The sequence below is a fragment of the Calliphora vicina genome, chromosome 1 (assembly GCF_958450345.1).
Source record: "Calliphora vicina chromosome 1, idCalVici1.1, whole genome shotgun sequence".
Classification (NCBI taxonomy): Eukaryota; Metazoa; Arthropoda; class Insecta; order Diptera; family Calliphoridae; genus Calliphora; species Calliphora vicina.
The window spans coordinates 132,964,458-132,983,507 of record NC_088780.1 but is presented as its reverse complement, the minus strand read 5'-3'; the positions used below and the strand labels follow the sequence as shown (position 1 = coordinate 132,983,507).

Sequence of the window (19,050 nt, the reverse complement as noted above, 5' to 3'; positions counted from 1 at the left end):
CCGCCGCACTGGCTAAATCAATAGTTTGTTGTACTGTCCACAATTGTCAACAATATAAATAAATAATTTTCAAGAATATACCTTACTAACATACATTTTAGGTAAAATGTATTGTATAATAAAACTAATTAATTATTTTCATATAAAATTAATTAATACATATTGTTATTTTGACCATTTTATGGCTTCATATTACTGGATTGTATTACAGTAAATACAAATAAAAATAAGAATGTGATATTTTTAGACCTGTCACACCACCGTACCAGCACCTAACTACAACACTGCGTGTGTATGCTCTAACAATACAACACTGTTTTTCGAACATTTGACTTATCGAATAAACGAGTCTCGAAGAAAAAATGAGACAATTTCGAAAATATACGGCCATCTTTCTTTTTTCGTAACTCCTCACTCAAGTGACAAGGTAAATTAATAATTTTTATGAAATTTTACTAGAAATTTTCAAAAAAATTAAACAAAAAATGCGAAAATTAAAAAAGAAAATTTTGCTTTATACAGTGTAGTAAAAAATGTTGTCAAACAGATAAGTGATAATGAGAAATTTAAGAAAATGTAAATTTACACGTGTTTGTTGGTCGTACACATTTGACATTGCTATAGATAAGCAAAAATAAAAGTGGTGCTCAATACTAATTGATTCTTTTATTTGTTTTATGATTATTATAGAGCACATCAACATGCAATTGTTTGTACGTGGTTTGGAATGTGTTGAAACCCTTGAGGTTCAACAAGATGCTACTATTGCTGCCGTTAAGGTACGTGTCTCAATAATTAATGGGCTGGTGTTATATTTAGCAATTTTATTGTGTGCGAAATATAACCTCACTTTTTGTGTTAATTTATTTTTTGTTTACAATTGTATGTGTTTGTTTACTTGCAGGCTCAAATTGCCCAACTCCATGGTGTCAGCACTGAGGAATTCGAGTTGAACTGTGAAGGCAATGCTTTGGCCAACGAAACCGCCATCTCTGCCTTGTCCTCCTCCGAATTGGATATCACCATCCCAATGTTGGGTGGTAAAGTGCACGGTTCTTTAGCTCGTGCCGGTAAAGTTAAGGGTCAAACCCCCAAGGTAGAGAAGCAAGAAAAGAAGAAGAAGAAGACCGGTCGTGCTAAGAGACGTATCCAATACAACCGTCGTTTCGTCAACATTGTACCCGGTTTCGGTCGTCGTCGTGGCCCCAACGCCAACTCTGCTTAAGTTTTTATGAAGACCACCATATAAATTGTCTTACAGAGAATGCCTGTGCATAATTTTTAGTTTTTATACAAAACTAAAAATATTTTAACTTTTTCCATGTAAAATAAATACGTTAAACAACAACAAAAAGTAATTGACAAAATTGAGATTTTTTATTTATTTAAGATTTCTAATGTATTCAGTTAGAAAAAAAAGTTTTATTTTTGCCACTGCGACTTAAATGCCAAATATGAAACCAATACTCCATTAGTATAACAAAGAAAGCCAACATGAAACCTTAAAGAAAATACAGTTTAATTACATATATTATTTGAACTTAGTTATAACATACCCAATAGTAGTACCAAGAAACATCCTTGCATATCATCCAAATTAACTTTGTGATTTGTTATCTGCCTAAGTACACCCCGTCCATTACATTTGTCCATTGAAGGCAGATTAGTTTGATGCCATCTTTCGATGAAACCCATTTGGCTAAGACGTGTTAGTTGTTCGTTAATTAAATTTAAATATGGACTATTACTAGGCATCATAAGAGCAATTTGCTCGTCTAGAAAATTCTCCTTGCCCAAGGCAAATGTACATTCCTTATCCTTTTCAAAATGATTTTGGATTATCAATTGCAAATTTATGCGCCAATCAATGTTGACACGACTGCCCTCTTTGACGGCTTCAATATTTTCATCCTTCATGCTGTTGTAAATGGTAGCAAGTTCCAAATATCTGTGGAATTCATTGCGGGTAGAGATCTAAATAAAAGTATAAATTATTATATATTTTAACTATTTGTGAATTTAGATGTAGCGATATTTTCAATTAGCTAGGTAAAGGCATTTGCATGTGTATGGTAATGTAATTGTGCTGAAATGCAGCTTTACTATGCGAAAACGATTACACGTTTTTATTGAACAATTTCATAACATTTTGTAATATGTATTTCGTAATAGTTTTTAATTCCTGAACAGATAATTATGATATTAATTATTTCTAAATACAAATTAGCGTAGGTGTTGGACATTTTGTGATACCTAAAATAAAATTCTATGTAAATAATGAAGCGTTAAAAATCTTATAATCAATCTTCTGGCTTCATTTTATTTAAAATTGAAACTCTATTATTTTTTATAATTAATAATTTATAGCCCGTTCTGATGATTTAGTTTTTAGATTAGACATTAGAAACAAATTACACATATCGTAATAGCATTACATGGAAACTTTTCAAAATATTCAATAAATAAATCAAAAAAATCTTAAGAAATTTGTATTTTTACTTATGTATATTAACAAAAAAATAAGACTAATTAATTAAATTTTTAAATAAACTAAAAAGTATTCATTATCAATTTTTACAAACCTTTTCTGGCCCCTTTAGTGAATCAGGTGGGTTACTCCCTAATTCGATTCGAAAGGTAATCGTTTCGAATTACAATGTATTTAGTACACAATTTCGAACATTTCCGTTTTCGGATTGAGTTACGCAGTAACCCCCTAGTATTTTGTTAGATAGTTCTTGTATTTTATTAGTGCTTCACAGCGACGATGCATAACCAATAAAAAAAGTCATAGATTTTCTATGGGAATGAGGTCTGGATTTTATTAATACCAGCAACAATTACTCTGCGGCTAACAATACTAAAACTAATTTCCAATTTTAGATTATTAATAAGCTCCCGGAGAATCATTTTTGGGAATTTCTTAAATAAAATCTTTTGCTATTAAATTATATTGCCTTGGAGCATACATGGGAGTATTTAATTATATGGTCTAAATTATTGACAATTTCATTAGCATTAAATAATTTCAATTATTTTTTTATACATTACCATTATTTTCATTAATTGTAATGCTTTTTAAGGTATTTATATACGGCAATATTGAGTATTAACACTTTTCAAATTTAAAAATTGTTGAAATCATTCGGTATTTCAAAAAATCGTTTCGAAAAAACATTTATTGTTTACAAATATTTTATTTCTTTGTTGATTGATATTTTGATTCTGACCACTAAGGTGGTGTAGGGTATGAAAATTCTAAAATTTATTTTAACAGCAAGCGTAGAAAATAAATTTTGACATTTTTTGCAAATATGTAAATTGGCATAGCAGGGTCGAATAGAGCATAAAAAAATATGAAAAACCACGGTATTATTTTTTCGCGATTGTTAAAAAAGTTCACGCACCAAATGCTATAAAGTTTTTCATTAAATATTTTCAATTATTTTGAAAAACGATTTAATTTATTTTAATAATAACTGCGGACATACTTCAAAAGATAATTTTTAAATAAAGGAAGTATCCCTCACACTTGAAAAAAAAAAATTGAAATTATTTATATAATTTTTCCGAGAAAAAAAAATTTGGTTTATTTTAGAAATTGGTGTTGGTGCGTGATGATTTTTATTCCAAATGACCTAAAAAAAATGATTTTCATCACACAATAACTCCAATTGCTAAAATAAACCAATATTTTTTTCTCTGAAGCAAGTGTGAGGTATACCCTTATTTAAAAATTATCTTTTGAAGTATTATTAAAATAAAATATATTGTATTTCAAAATAATTGAAAAAATTTAATGAAAACTTTATTGCGTTTGGTGAGTGAACTTTTTTAACAACCGTGAAAAAATAATACCGTGGTTTTTCATATTTTTTAATGCTCTATTCGACCAGCTATGCTAATTTGCATATTAGGAAAAATATCTCCCTAATGTACATCTATCGCTCATTTGCTGCAACAACATCACAATTCAAAAAAGTTGTTTCGAGAAAAACTGCTTTGAATGTTTTATGACATTTTACTATTTCTTAAATAAATTTTCAACAAATCATGCGATTTCAGAAATAAAACAAGATTTAAATAGTAGATATTAATATCTTTCTAATCTGTATTTAAACCAATTTTTTACTTGTCAAATATACGAGAAAACATAAATTTTAATTTTGACGTTTAGAAAAAAAAAAACAATCTCATACAAAAAATAATTGACTTTTTTTAAAACTGATAAAACGCATATTTTGTATTACTCAGTTCAAAACACACGGATTTTGAGTTATGACGCTGTTGCAGCAAATGAGCGATATGTATTTGATAAAAGATCATGTTTTGAAAACTGAAATTACGTTATTATTACTTTAATATCTAATTGGATAAGGTTAAATAAGAAGTGGCAACTTTTCCCTTCATATTACAATATTACGTTAAATGTGGCACCTCTTTAGTTAGTCGCGTACTTTTAGCCCGGGAAACCGTTATTCGTAATGCAAAGTGTTTTTCTCTAATAAATTGTGTTAAATGAACAGAAATAATTATAAAAGTACAATAAAAATAAAATCTAATTGTTTCTTTATCCCTGTAAAGTGTTAGTTTATCAGTGCAAATGTTTAAATGAACAAAAATCGTTTAGTAAACTTTAGTTGGTGAAAATTAACATGAAGAGAAGCGGTGCTGTTTTTGGTAATGCCATATGTTGAAAATAAGTCTCTGAGCGAGACATCTGCTGTGTATGGCAACTTTAGGGAAATAAGACATAGGGCAACTCTTGCATTGTGATTTAAATTATATATCCGTTAAAATTAATATCTTTGAATTTGAAAAGAAAAAAGTTTAAAGTGAGAAATATGTTAAAAATAAAAATAGTAATTAAAATAAAGAGAGATTAACAATAAACAGTGTCATAAAATACGTAAAGAATCACAAATCAAAATAATTTCCAATGCAACTATAAAAAAAATATTTTTTTTTTTAAATTTTTGAAAAATCAATAAAAAATTACTAAAGATTAAGCAATTGGGGTATTCACACGGTCTACTATTTGGTCATATTGTCATAATGTCCTAATATATTATGATAGTTTAATCATGTTTTTCTTGTGTTTCAAACAAAAAAAGTTCTAAACTAATAAAACTTTTTTGTTTTGTCATAAAATAATATTTTTTTTGTTGAAAACACAACAACATCTATTATAATATATTAGGACATTATGACAATATGACTTATAGCAGACCATGTGAATACCCCAAATATTTTTTAAAATAAAACATAAAGATGCAAAAATAAAAATTCACCGATTCCTGTAATAAAATAATTTTGTAGAAATGACAGTAGGTACATATTACAATAATATAAACTAATCAAGGTTGGCTACCGATTAAATAGGGTAAAGGTAACGGCTCATTTCGGTAAAAGTTTAGGAAAAAAGTCATGTTCGGTTAACAATATTTATTAAAAAAATGTACCTATTCCCATTATGAATTATTTTTTTCTGTGATAAATTTCAATAAACTTAATTATTATAATCAAAAATTTCTATTTATACCTATATGTACATAAATTCAAATTATTTATAGAACAACGATAACGATATTTACGATTATATCGGTAACGAACGGTATTTAAAATTTTTATTTTAAATATTTTTTTAAGATTAGCGTCTAATTGAATCCCCATTAAAGTCCAATTGGTAAATATAGTATCCGTAGTCTTTCAATTAGAATGGCAAGCTTTTCACACAGAACTGTGTTTATTAAATATGGCAGCCCTTCGCGTTCTATTAGCCCGGTAAAACGTTATTCGTGATGTGTGGTGTTTTTATTAAATAAATGCAGTCAAATTAAACAAATTAAAATAAATTTGCTATAAAACTTAAATTAAATTGATTCTCAATCGATGAACAGTGTTAGTTTGTGAGTGCAAGTGTTTATATGGGCAGGGAATGCTTTACAAAATTTGCTGATAGAAACTTAATGTTAAGAGAAGCTGTGCTGTTTTAAGTAATACCATATTTCTGCATAAGGAAAGATTTGCCAACAGCTATTGTTTGTGCGTGTTATAACAAATTTAATGTGGCGCCTAAAGATATGTGAAGTTTTTGCAGCTAGAAGTTTAGATGATGTATGAAAGTTGAAGCAAAACAAAAACGTTACGAAGTAGAAAATGTGCCAGACAGACAGACCGGATTATGAAATTTGCACCAAGGTTAGTTTTATTGGATAGTAATTCAGACACAATTTTTCAACAAGATCGGTCGAGAACTCTCTGAGTTAGAGGGGGTAAAAATTTGACATTTTGGGCAAGCAGGTGTTTTTTCTTATCCATGTAACTTATTACCTATTGTTCTTAGCAAAATGTGTCACACATAGTTTAGATAATAGCTCTTTCTCCAATCTTTCGAAAAAAAATATTTAAAAAAAAAATAAAAAATTTTAATATTTCTTGAGTTACAAAATATTTATTTTGATAGATATCCCACCCTCATTCCTCTAAGGGACCAAAAATATATTTTAAAGGAATGGACCTTTGAAAAAAAGCTAGATTTTGCAAAAAAAAAAGTCAAAAATTGTATGTCTTGAGTTACAAAATATTTATTTTGATAGATATTCCACTCGCATCCCACTAAGCGACCAAAAGGATTTTCAAGGAAAATATCTAAGCTTTTGTTTGAGTTAAAAAAAAATTTAAAAAAGGGTCCGCATTGAAAAAAAAAAGTCAACAAAGTTTTTGATTTTGCAAAAAAAAAGTCAAACATTTTATGTTTAGAGTTACAAAATATTAATTTTAAAAGATATCCCACTCGCATCCCACTAAGCGACCGAATAGGTCTTCAAGGAAAATATGTAAGCTTCATTTTAAGAAAAAAGGCCCATTTGAAAAAAAAGTCAAAACTGTTTTTGATTTCGGAAAAAAAATATTAAAATTTTTTTTATTTTTTTTTAATATTTTTTTTCGAAAGATTGAAGAAAGAGCTATCTAAACTATTTGGGACACATTTTGCTAAGAACAATAGGTAATAAGTTACATGTATAAGAAAAAACACCTACTTGGCCAAAATGTCATATTTTGGCCAAGTAGGTGTTAACTCAGAGAGTTCTTTCTCTACCGATCTTGTTGAAAAATTGTGTCTGAGTTACTATCCAATAGAACTAACCTTGGAGCAAATTTCATCTGGATCGGAAGACATCGATTTCAAAAGTTGGTTCACTTGACATGAAATGCCCCATATATTAAATTATTTAAAAAATGGTCCTTAATTAAATATCTTCTTTTTCATTTGTATTTTTTTCCAAAATTTAGTTTTATCCTTACTTTAATAGGCGTATTATTGAAATATTGATTAATTTACACCTAAATCGAAGAAATCAGTTAAAATTTTTAATGGTATTATACAATTTTTACCTCTTAGCACTCGCAAACGATTTTAATTTATTTTAGGCCCTACGAATAGTTTGAATTGGTAAATTTTGCAATATCGCTAGCTTGCTCTAAATAAAATTCATTCATCGTTGAATTAATTCGTAATGAATTTAATTCATAACAGAATTCATTCAACATTTGAATGATTAAACAAAAGTTAATTCTTCATTGAGTTTTGTTTTTGTTTTGCATTTATTAAAGAATGAATTTAAAGCTATTTTATAATAGATTTGAATTATAGAATTTATTCATAATGAATTCATTAATGGAATGGTTAAGAGATAAAATTTAATTAGATTTCGAAAATGGAATTAAGAATTAATCAAGGCGAATTTATACAAGGTGGTGTCAGTTCTACAAAATGTCAAAAACCAAAAATGAAAAATTAAATAAATATGTATTAAAACTTAATATACTGTAGATAATTGAATAGTGAGGGCTTTACTTATTTATGTAAAAAATTAATATTTTGTTAATAAGCTTAGAATATGTACAGTGGTGGCCAGGAATTTAAGACAAAAATTGTTTGCTAAATACCACGTGATTGTCAATTATTTTTTCAAATATTTCCACAAATATGTATGCATGAGGACTGTTTTAACACACAAGTGTGTTTTATTCGATTGTGTCAATTCATACATATTCACCATGAACACATAAAATTTTTCTACAACTTGACCAAAATTTTTTTTTTTAAATAAACATATTTTCTCACATTTATATCATTATAATTTTATTATTATAAAATATTCGGACCAAATTTCGTATTTTTAGTTCCATTAGTTTCGGTCATATCATGTTAGTAACAGCGGATGTTCGCTGAGGTAGGTCAACGTATTTCCACATATCTTTGTCCATATATGTTTTACCGATTTTTCCAAACATTTTTCAGAAACTAGAAACAATAATAATAAATTTCATATTTTTTGGGTCTATCGCACTTAAAATTCAGTTGATAAAAAAATTCAAGTATTTGTCTTAAATTGGTGGCCACCACTGTAGATATTTAAATATAACAAGAGTTCTATATTCGTCTATGCCGAATCTTATATACCCTTCACCAAATTATACTTAAAAATTTTAAATATTTTTAGGTAAAAATTTAATTTTTTTCCAAAAAAATTTTTTGGAAAAAAAATTTTTTCGATTGTTATTTTAAAGTTTTTTTTTTAAATTTAAATTTTTTTTTTTAGTTTTTTAAATTTTTTTTGTGGAAAAAAAAATTCGGGTTAAAATTTTTTTTCCGCTTTTTGACCCATTGTAGGTGAAATATCTATCATTAGATATCCATATTGTCTATATTAATGTCTTAGTAATCCAGATATAGGTCAAAAATCGAGGTTGTCTTGGTTTTTTCCTCATATCTCAGCCATTTGTGGACCGATTTTGCTGATTTTAAATAGCCAAATTCTCGAATGCATGTCTGACAGAATTATTGAAGATTTGGATCCCGAAGATATCTGGGGTCTTCAGAAAATTGATTTCAACAGACAGACAGATACAGACAGACAGACGGACATGGCTTAATCGACTCCGCTATTTATGAGGATCCAGAATATATATTCTTTATAGGGTCGGAAATGAAAAATGTAGAAATTACAAACTTATATATACCCTTCTCACGAAGGTGAAGGGTATAAAAACAAGCTTTGTCATCTGTTAGAACCAAAAAGCGAAACCAAAGAAATCAGCTGATTGACTGACTCCACCTTGTATAAATTCGCCTTTAATTAATTCTTTGTAACCGCAAACTTTAATTTTTTGCATTTTAAAGTAGAAATACCATAGTTTTCGAAACGTTTTGATTCTAAGTTAACAATTAATTACTATAGAACTTATGGTCGAACTAACATGAAAAATATCACAATTTTGGACCTTTTTTTGCTTAAATATTAAATATATTTCCACACAAATTTTTTTAAGAATTATAAAATAATTCTTATGCGCATTGGACTCTAAATTAATACCAATAGTTTTTCTAGCAAATGTTAGAATATTTTTTGAAATGACGTTTAACCAATCTAAGCCACTACATCCCAATTGGGTGATTTGAATTTTCGTTACTTCCAATTTAAACCTCTTATGTTAACATAACTGCTCTGTGTTTCTCTCTTTAAATGTAAATGTTAATAATAATGTAAAAATATAAATGTTTAGCTACATGGTAGCATTGTTTTTTAATAATAGTGATCTACTGAAGCCGTTACATTTTAAAGTTAATTTTTAGTTATTTTGGACTACAGTAATTTTAAAACTTAAGAGTTGTGAGGAATAACAACAAGTTGTTTTATATTTAAGAAATAAAAATTTAAAAGCCAAAAAATATAAATGTGAAAAAAATAATGTATTCTCACCATTGCATATTTTTCGAAAAATGTACTATTACGTAAACCAAACTGTTCATATTCTTTGTGTTTAAAAAGTTGAAAAAAATAATCCAAACCCGGTTGAAATTTCGGAAACGTTAAAAATGCTACCAGATTACCGCAATAGGTTGTCACCAGAACTATAACAACTATCCACCAAAAGCCAATAACTAAACGACCGCTATCAGCTTGAGGTAAGTACATGCCACCTGCAATTAAAATAAATAACATCAACTAAGTAAATAAATACATATTTAAATAAAATATAACATTCTTTTCACTTGGGTCTGCCGATTTTGATCATATTCGGTAAACATACACTCCTTTGAGTCAATTGGACATTTCTATTATTATTTCTTTTAATTTCGAAAAACTCTAGATTTTATTCAAATGCATTCATGATGCATCTGAAAAAGCTTTACCTAAAATGAAACTTTTTTTTTAAATAATCTTAAAAAGTGTTAAATTTACTAAACAATCAATTTATTTTTTTATGTGACGGACTGTCCTATATTTCATAATTTTTTTATTTAATACCAATATTTTCTCCATACAAAAATCATTTTTCTTGTTAAAAAAAAAGTAAATCGAAAATGTCCAGCGGGTGTGTTTTACCGAATATGGTAAAATTCAGAAGATCCAAGTTCTAAAACTTGTGTTCTTTGGTAGAATTCATGATAAATGTATAACACATTTGTATTACCCTGTTGCAATAAGGCCCCATAAATATACCAAAAACAGTTTTTAACCGTACAAAATCCTTTAACTTTTAATTCTTGTGTTGGTACTAAACGATTTATGACATAAAGTACGGGTGATGTTATTAATATGACACCTATTAGTGAAGCCCAGGTCTGAAATAAGAGAATAAATTGTTTGCTTTACTAGATTTCTAATCTCTATTGATTTGCTATTAATTTCAAATATTACCTCTATTGTAAATGGTGCTGTAAATAAATATATGCGACTAACTTCATCTGGTTTGCGAGATATAAACGAATATTTTTGTATACTTATTGGTATTGTATAATTAAAATGTTTCTTGTCGGGCTCATCCACAGTTGCTGCTACAGCTGCCAGGAAAAACTGTAATAAATTTCACATTTACAGCTGTTGGATTGGATATTTATTCTTTTAAATGTTATTGCTGGTTTATTGCTTTTGCATGGATTTTTTTTTATAAAAGCACCACAACTTACTTTATTCGATTGCAGCAATTCTACAACTTGAAATGGTATTATGTACGTTAGAGTTCCCAGGAGATCCTAAAAAATGTATAGAATTATTAAATTAAATTTGATTAAATGAACTCCAAAATGGAACCTACTGTATCATTTTGTCCAGCTTGTTCATCATTAGTGAGGGCATGAGCATCATGAAGTTTATAGCTAAAATTTAACATACGTGACAATTCTTTGACAACTTCCATAACAATACCTGTGTGTTCTATAATATTGCCTCTGCTATCTTTTTTCAAAATTTGCCAGGGTGGATTCTGGAATTTGTTTGTAATTTATAAAAAAAATATAAATTTTGATATATTAACTGATTCAGAAACACAAACGTAAAACAATTTGAAAAATTTTATATAAAAATCACTAAGAGCTAGTTTCTTACTTGTCAGTTAAACTCAGCTTAACACGCTGTTATATTAAACCTGAAATATATTTTGCCGGGATTTAACCAATGATTGTGTTTCTCACTAATGGATTAATTTTGTAAGCATTGCCATACTTTTCAGTCAAATCACAAAATATTTCATATAAATAAGAAAAAGCAACCGCGTACATAACTTTTTTTTTGTAAATTTTAACTTTGTAAAAGAAAAAGTAAGACCCCTTTCACACTAGGCAATTTAGTTGCGCAAGTCTCTTGTCCATAGACGCATTTACAAATACGCAAACCTTTTATTAGCATGTTAGACAAAGATGTTCAACGATGTTCAAAATCGTGTATAAGACGAACTCCATGCTTTTCTTGCAGCAAAACGTTAGTTTGCAATATCTGTGTTTATCATTCGATTTATTAAATATTTTGAAACACTTACGTACGCGGTTAATAACAATCACTTAAACATATGGCCTTTGCCTATTTCAATTTTATCATTATAAATGTCATCCTCAATATCACTTTCGTCGACCGTTTCAAAATCACATTCTCCATCACATTCGACTCCACTTTAATCTAAATTAAAATTTTGATTATTAATTGCGATTCTTCTAATATTTCGCCAGCTAAATAACAAATATTTTATTCCGTACCTTTTATTTTCATTGGTTCAAGTCCTAAGTTAAAAATTTTGAAAGATTTGTTTTAGAATAGTAACTTTTTGCAGTAATATTTAAATATTCATAGAAGGAGCTATCGGAACACTCATCTACAGTGATCGAAAGTCCCTTTGTCTTTAGTTATTTGTCGAATTTCAGAAATAATACAATTTTTGTGAGTCATTATTACTTATTTAAATTTGGAATTATGAAAAATGTTAAGCAATTTATTAAATTTAAATAATAATTCGGCTTATTTGATTATTCTACATAATATTGTTCATTTTCGAAATGGCCATTTTTAAATTGTTCGAATAATTATTCGTAAGAAATTATTCGATTAATCGACCAATCATTAGTCGAATGAATACCCTATATTTTATACTTAGGTTTAACTCACCAATGATGTTTAGTTAAACCGAGATTATATAGTAAATTAACAATAAGTGAGAAACACAATTTTTAGTTTAATTTAGGTTTAAACGAAGAATGTAGATTATCTTTATCCCAGAAACTAGCTCTAAGTTCTCAAATAATGTTTGAACATTTTTTTTTTATGAATTTTCCAGGCCCGTAGAGTTTTACTCACATGTATTGTTAAAATATCCAATGTTATGTTACGAAAATGATGTATGGCATGCGGAAATGCCAATTCTTGTGTAACAAAACCCAATACCGGTGTCCAATAACCCACATTTACGAATTCGAAATTTCTATTAGGTGTATTTGATGAAGCTAAATGCAAGATTTTTAATATATAGTAATGGTACAGAAATTCCTATCATTCCTATTTGAATTTAATTTGATTACCTCGTAGAGATCTTTTATGTTCTTGAGATTTACCCCAGTTTATGGCCGTATCGATACGCCATTTAGAACAACTTTCACATTTACTATAGTCTTTTAAATATTCCTGAAAAGAGAGTAATATGGCAAAGAAATAAATCTGTTTAATTTGTTTTAAAAAAAGGTGTAAATTGTATTGTAGCCATTCTGAGTTGAGTTTGTGTGGGGGCTCAGAAGATCTGGGGAGATATTGTCCAGTCCTGGAGCTTTGTTGTTCTTCAGGCCATTGATAGCATCGGTAACGCATTGATATCTGTTCTACACAATAACCATGAACGGTGAGATATACCAATTTATCCGTTCATGGTGATTGGTGTTCGTTGTCTGTGAAAATACATTTACAAAATTGGAGTAATGTTGCGGCCAGATATTGAGCTGTTCCGTTTTGGAGCTTTTTAATTCTCATTGTGTATTTCTACGTGGTTTTCAGAACATGCTTGCCGTGCCCTGGCAAGTTTTTCTATTCTTTAGGATGAATAGCTGATTGTGCATCTAAGGGTAATTCATGGTGAGCATATGCAAGGGTTATAAGGCCATCGTTAATGGTTGCAGAGTATTTAAGAGACTCTTCACTACGCCATTAGATCACTGCGAGCTATTAGCTTTGAAATACCTCCAACTACGTAATTCATATGGTAACCTGGGATCGCGGAATTGATGGCGTCTCTTCAAAGCTGTCAGGTACGAGTTGCAATCAAATGAATCCAGTAAATACATTGTATTGAACAAAATTCGCGTTAAAACTATTATTAAAGAAATAACACTCGGGCATTAATGCCTATATATTAATTGTGTTACTTTCTTTGGAAAGGGTATTGTTTGGATAAGGAAAGTTCGTGAAAGGAGAAGATAGCTTTTTGTTTGACAACCCTGTAATTGCTCGTTAGATTTGATATTAGTAAAGGTTGCAGCGCCTCTGGTGTTGAGTAGGCGCATCATTCAAAGCTAGTATTATAGCCATTATTTAGTTAATTTACTTTGGCGGCATTTCAATGCTATACCGCCGGAGGAGGGCGCTGTTATAAATACTAGTTATTAGTAAACTAATAATTATAATGAACTGATGTTGTTGATTGGCTGGGGCTGGGAATCGAACCAGGCCGCAAATATTTAAAAAAATTTAAACTAATAACATTCTCTATTGTCGTCATTGGAATAGATGAACATTCCTCATTTATAGCTTGTTAAAATTTATTTGGATATCTTCAATTCCCGATTGACCTAGCTATTTACAATTTCCCATGAATTGTCTGTATTGACCACTTCATGATACTCGTATTAACGCCTTCCTGTTCTAAAAAACCCTTCACTAATTTGGATGTGTATTTAGGGTAATTGTCATGTTGAAATATTCATTGGTGGGGCATTTTATCATGGCCATGAGGTAGCATCTTCTCCTGCAATATATTTGTATACACTTGTTTTTCCATAATACTGTAAATTTAGTGTAAATGTCCTAAGCATTCACCAGAAGAGCAACTACACACCATATCATGTCCGCCTACATGTTCATCTGTTCAGGTACAGTATTGTGGACTTGATCTGTTATTCCCAGGACGTCGAACACAACAATATGGAAATATTGAGCAACAGTCCTGTTAAAAAGATCTCGAGCAAATTTAAGGCGAGTTTTACGATTTGTCTTCTCAGCTCTACAGCCCAGCTGTAACTGGTCTTCTTTGTACACAAAACTTAGAGAAATTCTATTACTCTAGAGTCTAGAAATGATGGGTATGGATCTGTTTTGAACTCTCTCACAGTGCATTTTCCTTAGCTGTTGTGCATTTTGGTCTACCGTCTAGGTGAATATATTTCACACATTTACATTTTTTCCATGTTTTTATCTAACATATCTTGTACAAAGAGAAAACTGATTCGTGATAGCAACCGATTTTTTTTCCAATCGAATGATTCTATCTTAGTGACCGAATTTTACAGTTGTGACTACAATATTTTATAAGGGGTAACTAAAGTTTGGTTGCTTCAACTGAAATTCTTCTTTATCAACTGACTTTCTGTTGTTAGAACTGAAAAATTCTATATGTGCAACCGAATCATTCGATTAGCAACAAATTCGGTTGCTATCACGAATTTGTTTTATCTGTGTAGGTGCCTTCAACTGAGTGATGCCGAAGTTTGGATGACTCCTTCGATGACTTCTCATAAGGAACTGCTGCATGACAATATTACTGACCGGTAGAACATTTGTTTTCTCATGAAGATGGTGTTTGGAGGTTATTATAATCCCGTGACTGTCACTAATGCTAAATATTTCCAGCTTTGAAGATACTGAAGCAGCAGAAACTTATCCTTAAATTAGTCCAGTCACCATCTATTTCTGAGGCTCTTGTTGATAGGCCATGTTTACTAATTTCCTTTAATACTCAATATTTTTTAGTCTGTTATAAGATAAGGCAATTTGAAGATCTCGCATCCATAATAGTATGAAGCTTTTATTATTGTTTTATGTGGTAAGCCCTACAATTGTAGGGTTTTCAAAACTTTGCTCTCAAACACTGTGACAAAGTTAGTTAGTCTCGATATTACCATCAACACATCACCGGAGAAGCAATGAATTGCTTCTTCCAATATTGAGGCATACCACGCCCAACCTTTTTAAGTTACTGATTTATTCCTCAAAATCGAAATACCTTAGAGCCTTTAAAGTGTCTATAGTTAATACATTATTAAAACCACATTCTAGTTTGTATCAAAAATTTCAACTCAACAACAATGCATAGAGTTACAATTAATTTAACTAAATTCTTCACCACAATTTGATCTAGTATTGTATTAGATGAGTTCAATACTCACCTTCATTGTTCTCAGGATCTCATCTTGTTTCTGTTTTTTCGAATATCTAATGGCCTCCCATTCTTCATCCGATATTTCACCATAGATAGCCTGCTCCTCTGTGATTAGTTTTGATATCGACAGCACAAATGCTTTGGTCATATCTTCAATGGTACAATTTAAGGAACTCTAAAGAAGACACATACACACACATTATTATAAATTCCATTACGTTAAAACACTATATCAAATTTACCACACAACCCGACATAGTATCATTCAAAATGAATGCTATATTCGTACCCTCGCCTAAATTTTGTGTCACCGCTAGCGGATCAAATTCTCGCAGGTGTTCTTCCAAAACGAAAAACAACCACTGATTTTTCACATGAAACATATTCATGTTTTCTGCCACCTCTATAATGTCCTCGTAAAATTTTGAAAATATTATAAAATTATGTGGATTCTGTGAGTTTGTCTGAAATGGCTGTAAAGCCTCACGAATAGCTTGGCGTTTCTTTTGTGATCTCAACTGATCATTAATGCTATAGAGATAAAGTGATATGGGCACAATGTTATTGGAGCCTTCGCGTACCACCGATTCTACCAATTTAGTATTTTGATTCACTATTGATTCATCCATCATAACGACAGCACTTTTCCATTTGAGTAAATTTTGCACTTTAGCATCTAAAATCATCTGAGGAAATTCTTTGGAATGGCCCACAGAAGGTATCTGGAAAGGGAATGGGGAATCTAGTAAAATATTAAAATTTTTGTGGTGTGTTTGCATACCATTATTGCTTCATCTAGTGGTAGGCGTGGGCAATCACTATCAGTTAGTGCTATCATTAATACCGATGAAAAACGCGTAGATTCATAGAACTTCCAAGTATTTTCACAATCCATTACAGTCATGGCGGCTAAAAATTCTAGGAAGTAAAAAATAATTTGTTTTTAATTCAAAAAGATATATCGATGGCTTAATATAAAAAGACCCTAACTCGTGTTTTTTTTTGTAAGTCCAGATTTCCGTTTATTTCGATAAATGGTCCGACCATATATCATAATTAGCCAAAAAAATCTCGACTTAAAAAAACACGAGTAAGGGCCTTTTTATATTAAGCCATCGATATATATGTAGTGTGTAAAACATAATAATACCTAAAGCGTTTTATTGAATTTTAAGATAAAAAATCCTTGAAAAAGTAAATGCTATTAACTCTAAAGATTATCGAAATATTGGCGACTGACAGTAGATTTAAGTTTTGGTAATAAATTCTCTCTATTTAAGTACATCGAGCTTTTTCAGAAGTCGTACTATTATTTTAGTTGTAGATCGGATCTCCTAAATTTAGCATAAGAATAATTCAAGTCATATTCTCTATCGTTCTTATTTTACGGAATGAGGTCTACAGATGATCTTCGCAGATGATGTCGGTGATTGCCATCAGGGTTGTAGGGTTTGAGAGAAACAGAAAAGAAACTAACACAAATAATCTGGATGAGTGATTTATAATTTATTTTTTTCGTAAAGGTCAGCTTGTGACTTTTATTTGCGAACATGAAAAATAAATCACAAAAATGCATTTGATGCAAATCAACTCTTAAATATATAAAATTTATCAAAAGATTAATAACAATAAAAAAAAAACACCAAATCATTTAAATAAAAATCATTTTATAACTGTTATTTTCAGTGATTTATTTTTATCACAAAAATATAAATCACAATTTGAGTTTTTTGGTATATGGCCGAGTTATTTTCGATCTCTGCTTTATACCCATAAAATCTCCAACAAATCCTCAAGACTGACAAGTCAGAATGGGATCATTAAGCAAAGTATGATTACTTCGTAACGATATTCAGATGTGTCCAGACTTAATGCAGTATATTAGTTTAAGCTCTATAATAATATATTAAGTGAGGAAACAGAAGCTCATGATGTCGATCGTGTACAGAAGAGGTCGATGAAGCTTATACTTAATTGCTTGTGACAACATGAGTAGTGTTTGATTTTTCGATATTGGAATGAATTGTGTTTTGATGAGATTAAAGAACTCATTCTCTTTTTTTCGTATAATATTTGGTAATTAAAATATTTTCAGCAATTGGAAGAAATATTTTCTTCACTAGGTAGAATGAAGTCAGATAATATAGGAAAATTAAAGACTATCGTCCCCAATTTTGAAGTTATTAAAACACAGTTTTTCTTGACAAATTGTGTTTTATTGATCTTCTCTTTTCACAAAATTTTTCATAAACGCTTCGCTTATAGTATCAATGCTGGGTTGGTTGATAAGGCCAACACAGAGATAATAGTAGAGCAGCTTTAAATCATGAGGAGGCCAATTGACATTCGCCGCACACAATTGTTGGTCAGCTTTAATTCTTGAACGAGTTGAACTTTATAAGCCTGAAGATAAATATCTTTATTCCTCTGGCCTAATTATTAAACGTCGACGAGGCTCATTCTCAACACTTTGCTGTGTTGCGGCAATGTTTGTCTCACTATCATATCATCAAGTGTAGCATTCCATGGTTAAAATGTTCATGGTATTTTTTATTACCATTACAAAACAATGTACTGAAGGACTATGAGGACTATGAAGGACTGAATCTTGGTTCCACATACAAATAGACATTGGCTATGCCGGTATGACAATTCAAAAAGTGCGGATTTTAGCAAATCTCACAAACGCTGTAATTTAAAACGTTAAAAGACTCGTATATCAAATAACGAGTTAACTGCAAACCATGGACTTTGTGATGTGTAAGACTATGTACGAAGACATTATTAAAGCGTCATTGCGTCCATTAATATGATGACATTGAAAATTATTACACGCCTCCGTAATGTGTGTAAAAATAAAACACTTTCTAATAACATATCTTAAAAATCGATGCCAAACTTACCCTTCTTCAAACGTATGCCACTCCAAGTAAAATACTTTACATTTAAACCACCATTTTTTAAATTTTCACGTATTGTATCACTTAAAATCTTTTGAAAATGTCCCATTATATTCTCATTATGTTGGCGCATATATTCTTGATCCACAACAACTGCCAACGATGCGTTTGAACTCAAAAACGATGAATAATCATTATATTGACCAAAACATATTTGTACTATATAAAAAACTATAAAAACTAACAAGAGTTTCATCTTTACCGCTTAAATGCTGAAACTTGACTAAAAGCCTACAAGCTGAAAAACTACCCATGACTGTCTCTAGTCAGTCAAACTGAAAACAAAACAAAAACTAAAAAATACATTTAATTTAGCGTGTGAGTTCAAGGAAGATTATAATGAACAATTTAATGAAAAATTGTTATAGATTCATTGACCGACTGACCA

General features: G+C 29.9%; 2 protein-coding genes across 2 annotated transcripts; one reads left to right on the top strand and one right to left on the bottom strand.

The window, feature by feature from the left end:
* Positions 1–361: 361 nt before the first annotated feature.
* On the top strand, positions 362–1,367 carry RpS30 (ribosomal protein S30). The gene is made up of 3 exons (XM_065515853.1): positions 362–427; positions 691–779; positions 905–1,367. Exons 2-3 carry the CDS (start codon positions 702–704, stop codon positions 1,223–1,225), a joined length of 399 nt encoding a protein of 132 aa, XP_065371925.1. The 5' UTR covers positions 362–427; positions 691–701; the 3' UTR covers positions 1,226–1,367.
* Positions 1,368–1,403: 36 nt separating this feature from the next.
* Positions 1,404–18,858, bottom strand: Ir93a (Ionotropic receptor 93a). The gene is made up of 13 exons (XM_065502721.1): positions 18,606–18,858; positions 16,484–16,620; positions 15,945–16,424; positions 15,710–15,877; positions 12,860–12,962; positions 12,639–12,784; positions 11,110–11,277; positions 10,982–11,047; positions 10,713–10,868; positions 10,486–10,636; positions 9,771–9,991; positions 1,557–1,974; positions 1,404–1,501 (listed from the first exon to the last, which is right to left on the bottom strand). Exons 1-13 carry the CDS (start codon positions 18,856–18,858, stop codon positions 1,404–1,406), a joined length of 2,565 nt encoding a protein of 854 aa, XP_065358793.1.
* Positions 18,859–19,050: the final 192 nt, after the last annotated feature.

Bases quoted from the DNA above. Each gene is read 5' to 3' on its own strand.
- Ir93a (XM_065502721.1), bottom strand. From the start codon at position 18,858: ATGAAACTCTTGTTAGTTTTTATAGTTTTTTATATAGTACAAATATGT. The intron at 11,048-11,109 runs GTAGGTTCCATT...TACATTTTTTAG, and splicing joins AAGCTGGACAAAATGATACA to GATCTCCTGGGAACTCTAAC. The intron at 1,502-1,556 runs GTATGTTATAAC...ATTTTCTTTAAG, and splicing joins TTTCTTGGTACTACTATTGG to GTTTCATGTTGGCTTTCTTT.
- RpS30 (XM_065515853.1), top strand. From the start codon at position 702: ATGCAATTGTTTGTACGTGGTTTGGAATGTGTTGAAACCCTTGAGGTT. The intron at 780-904 runs GTACGTGTCTCA...GTTTACTTGCAG, and splicing joins CTACTATTGCTGCCGTTAAG to GCTCAAATTGCCCAACTCCA.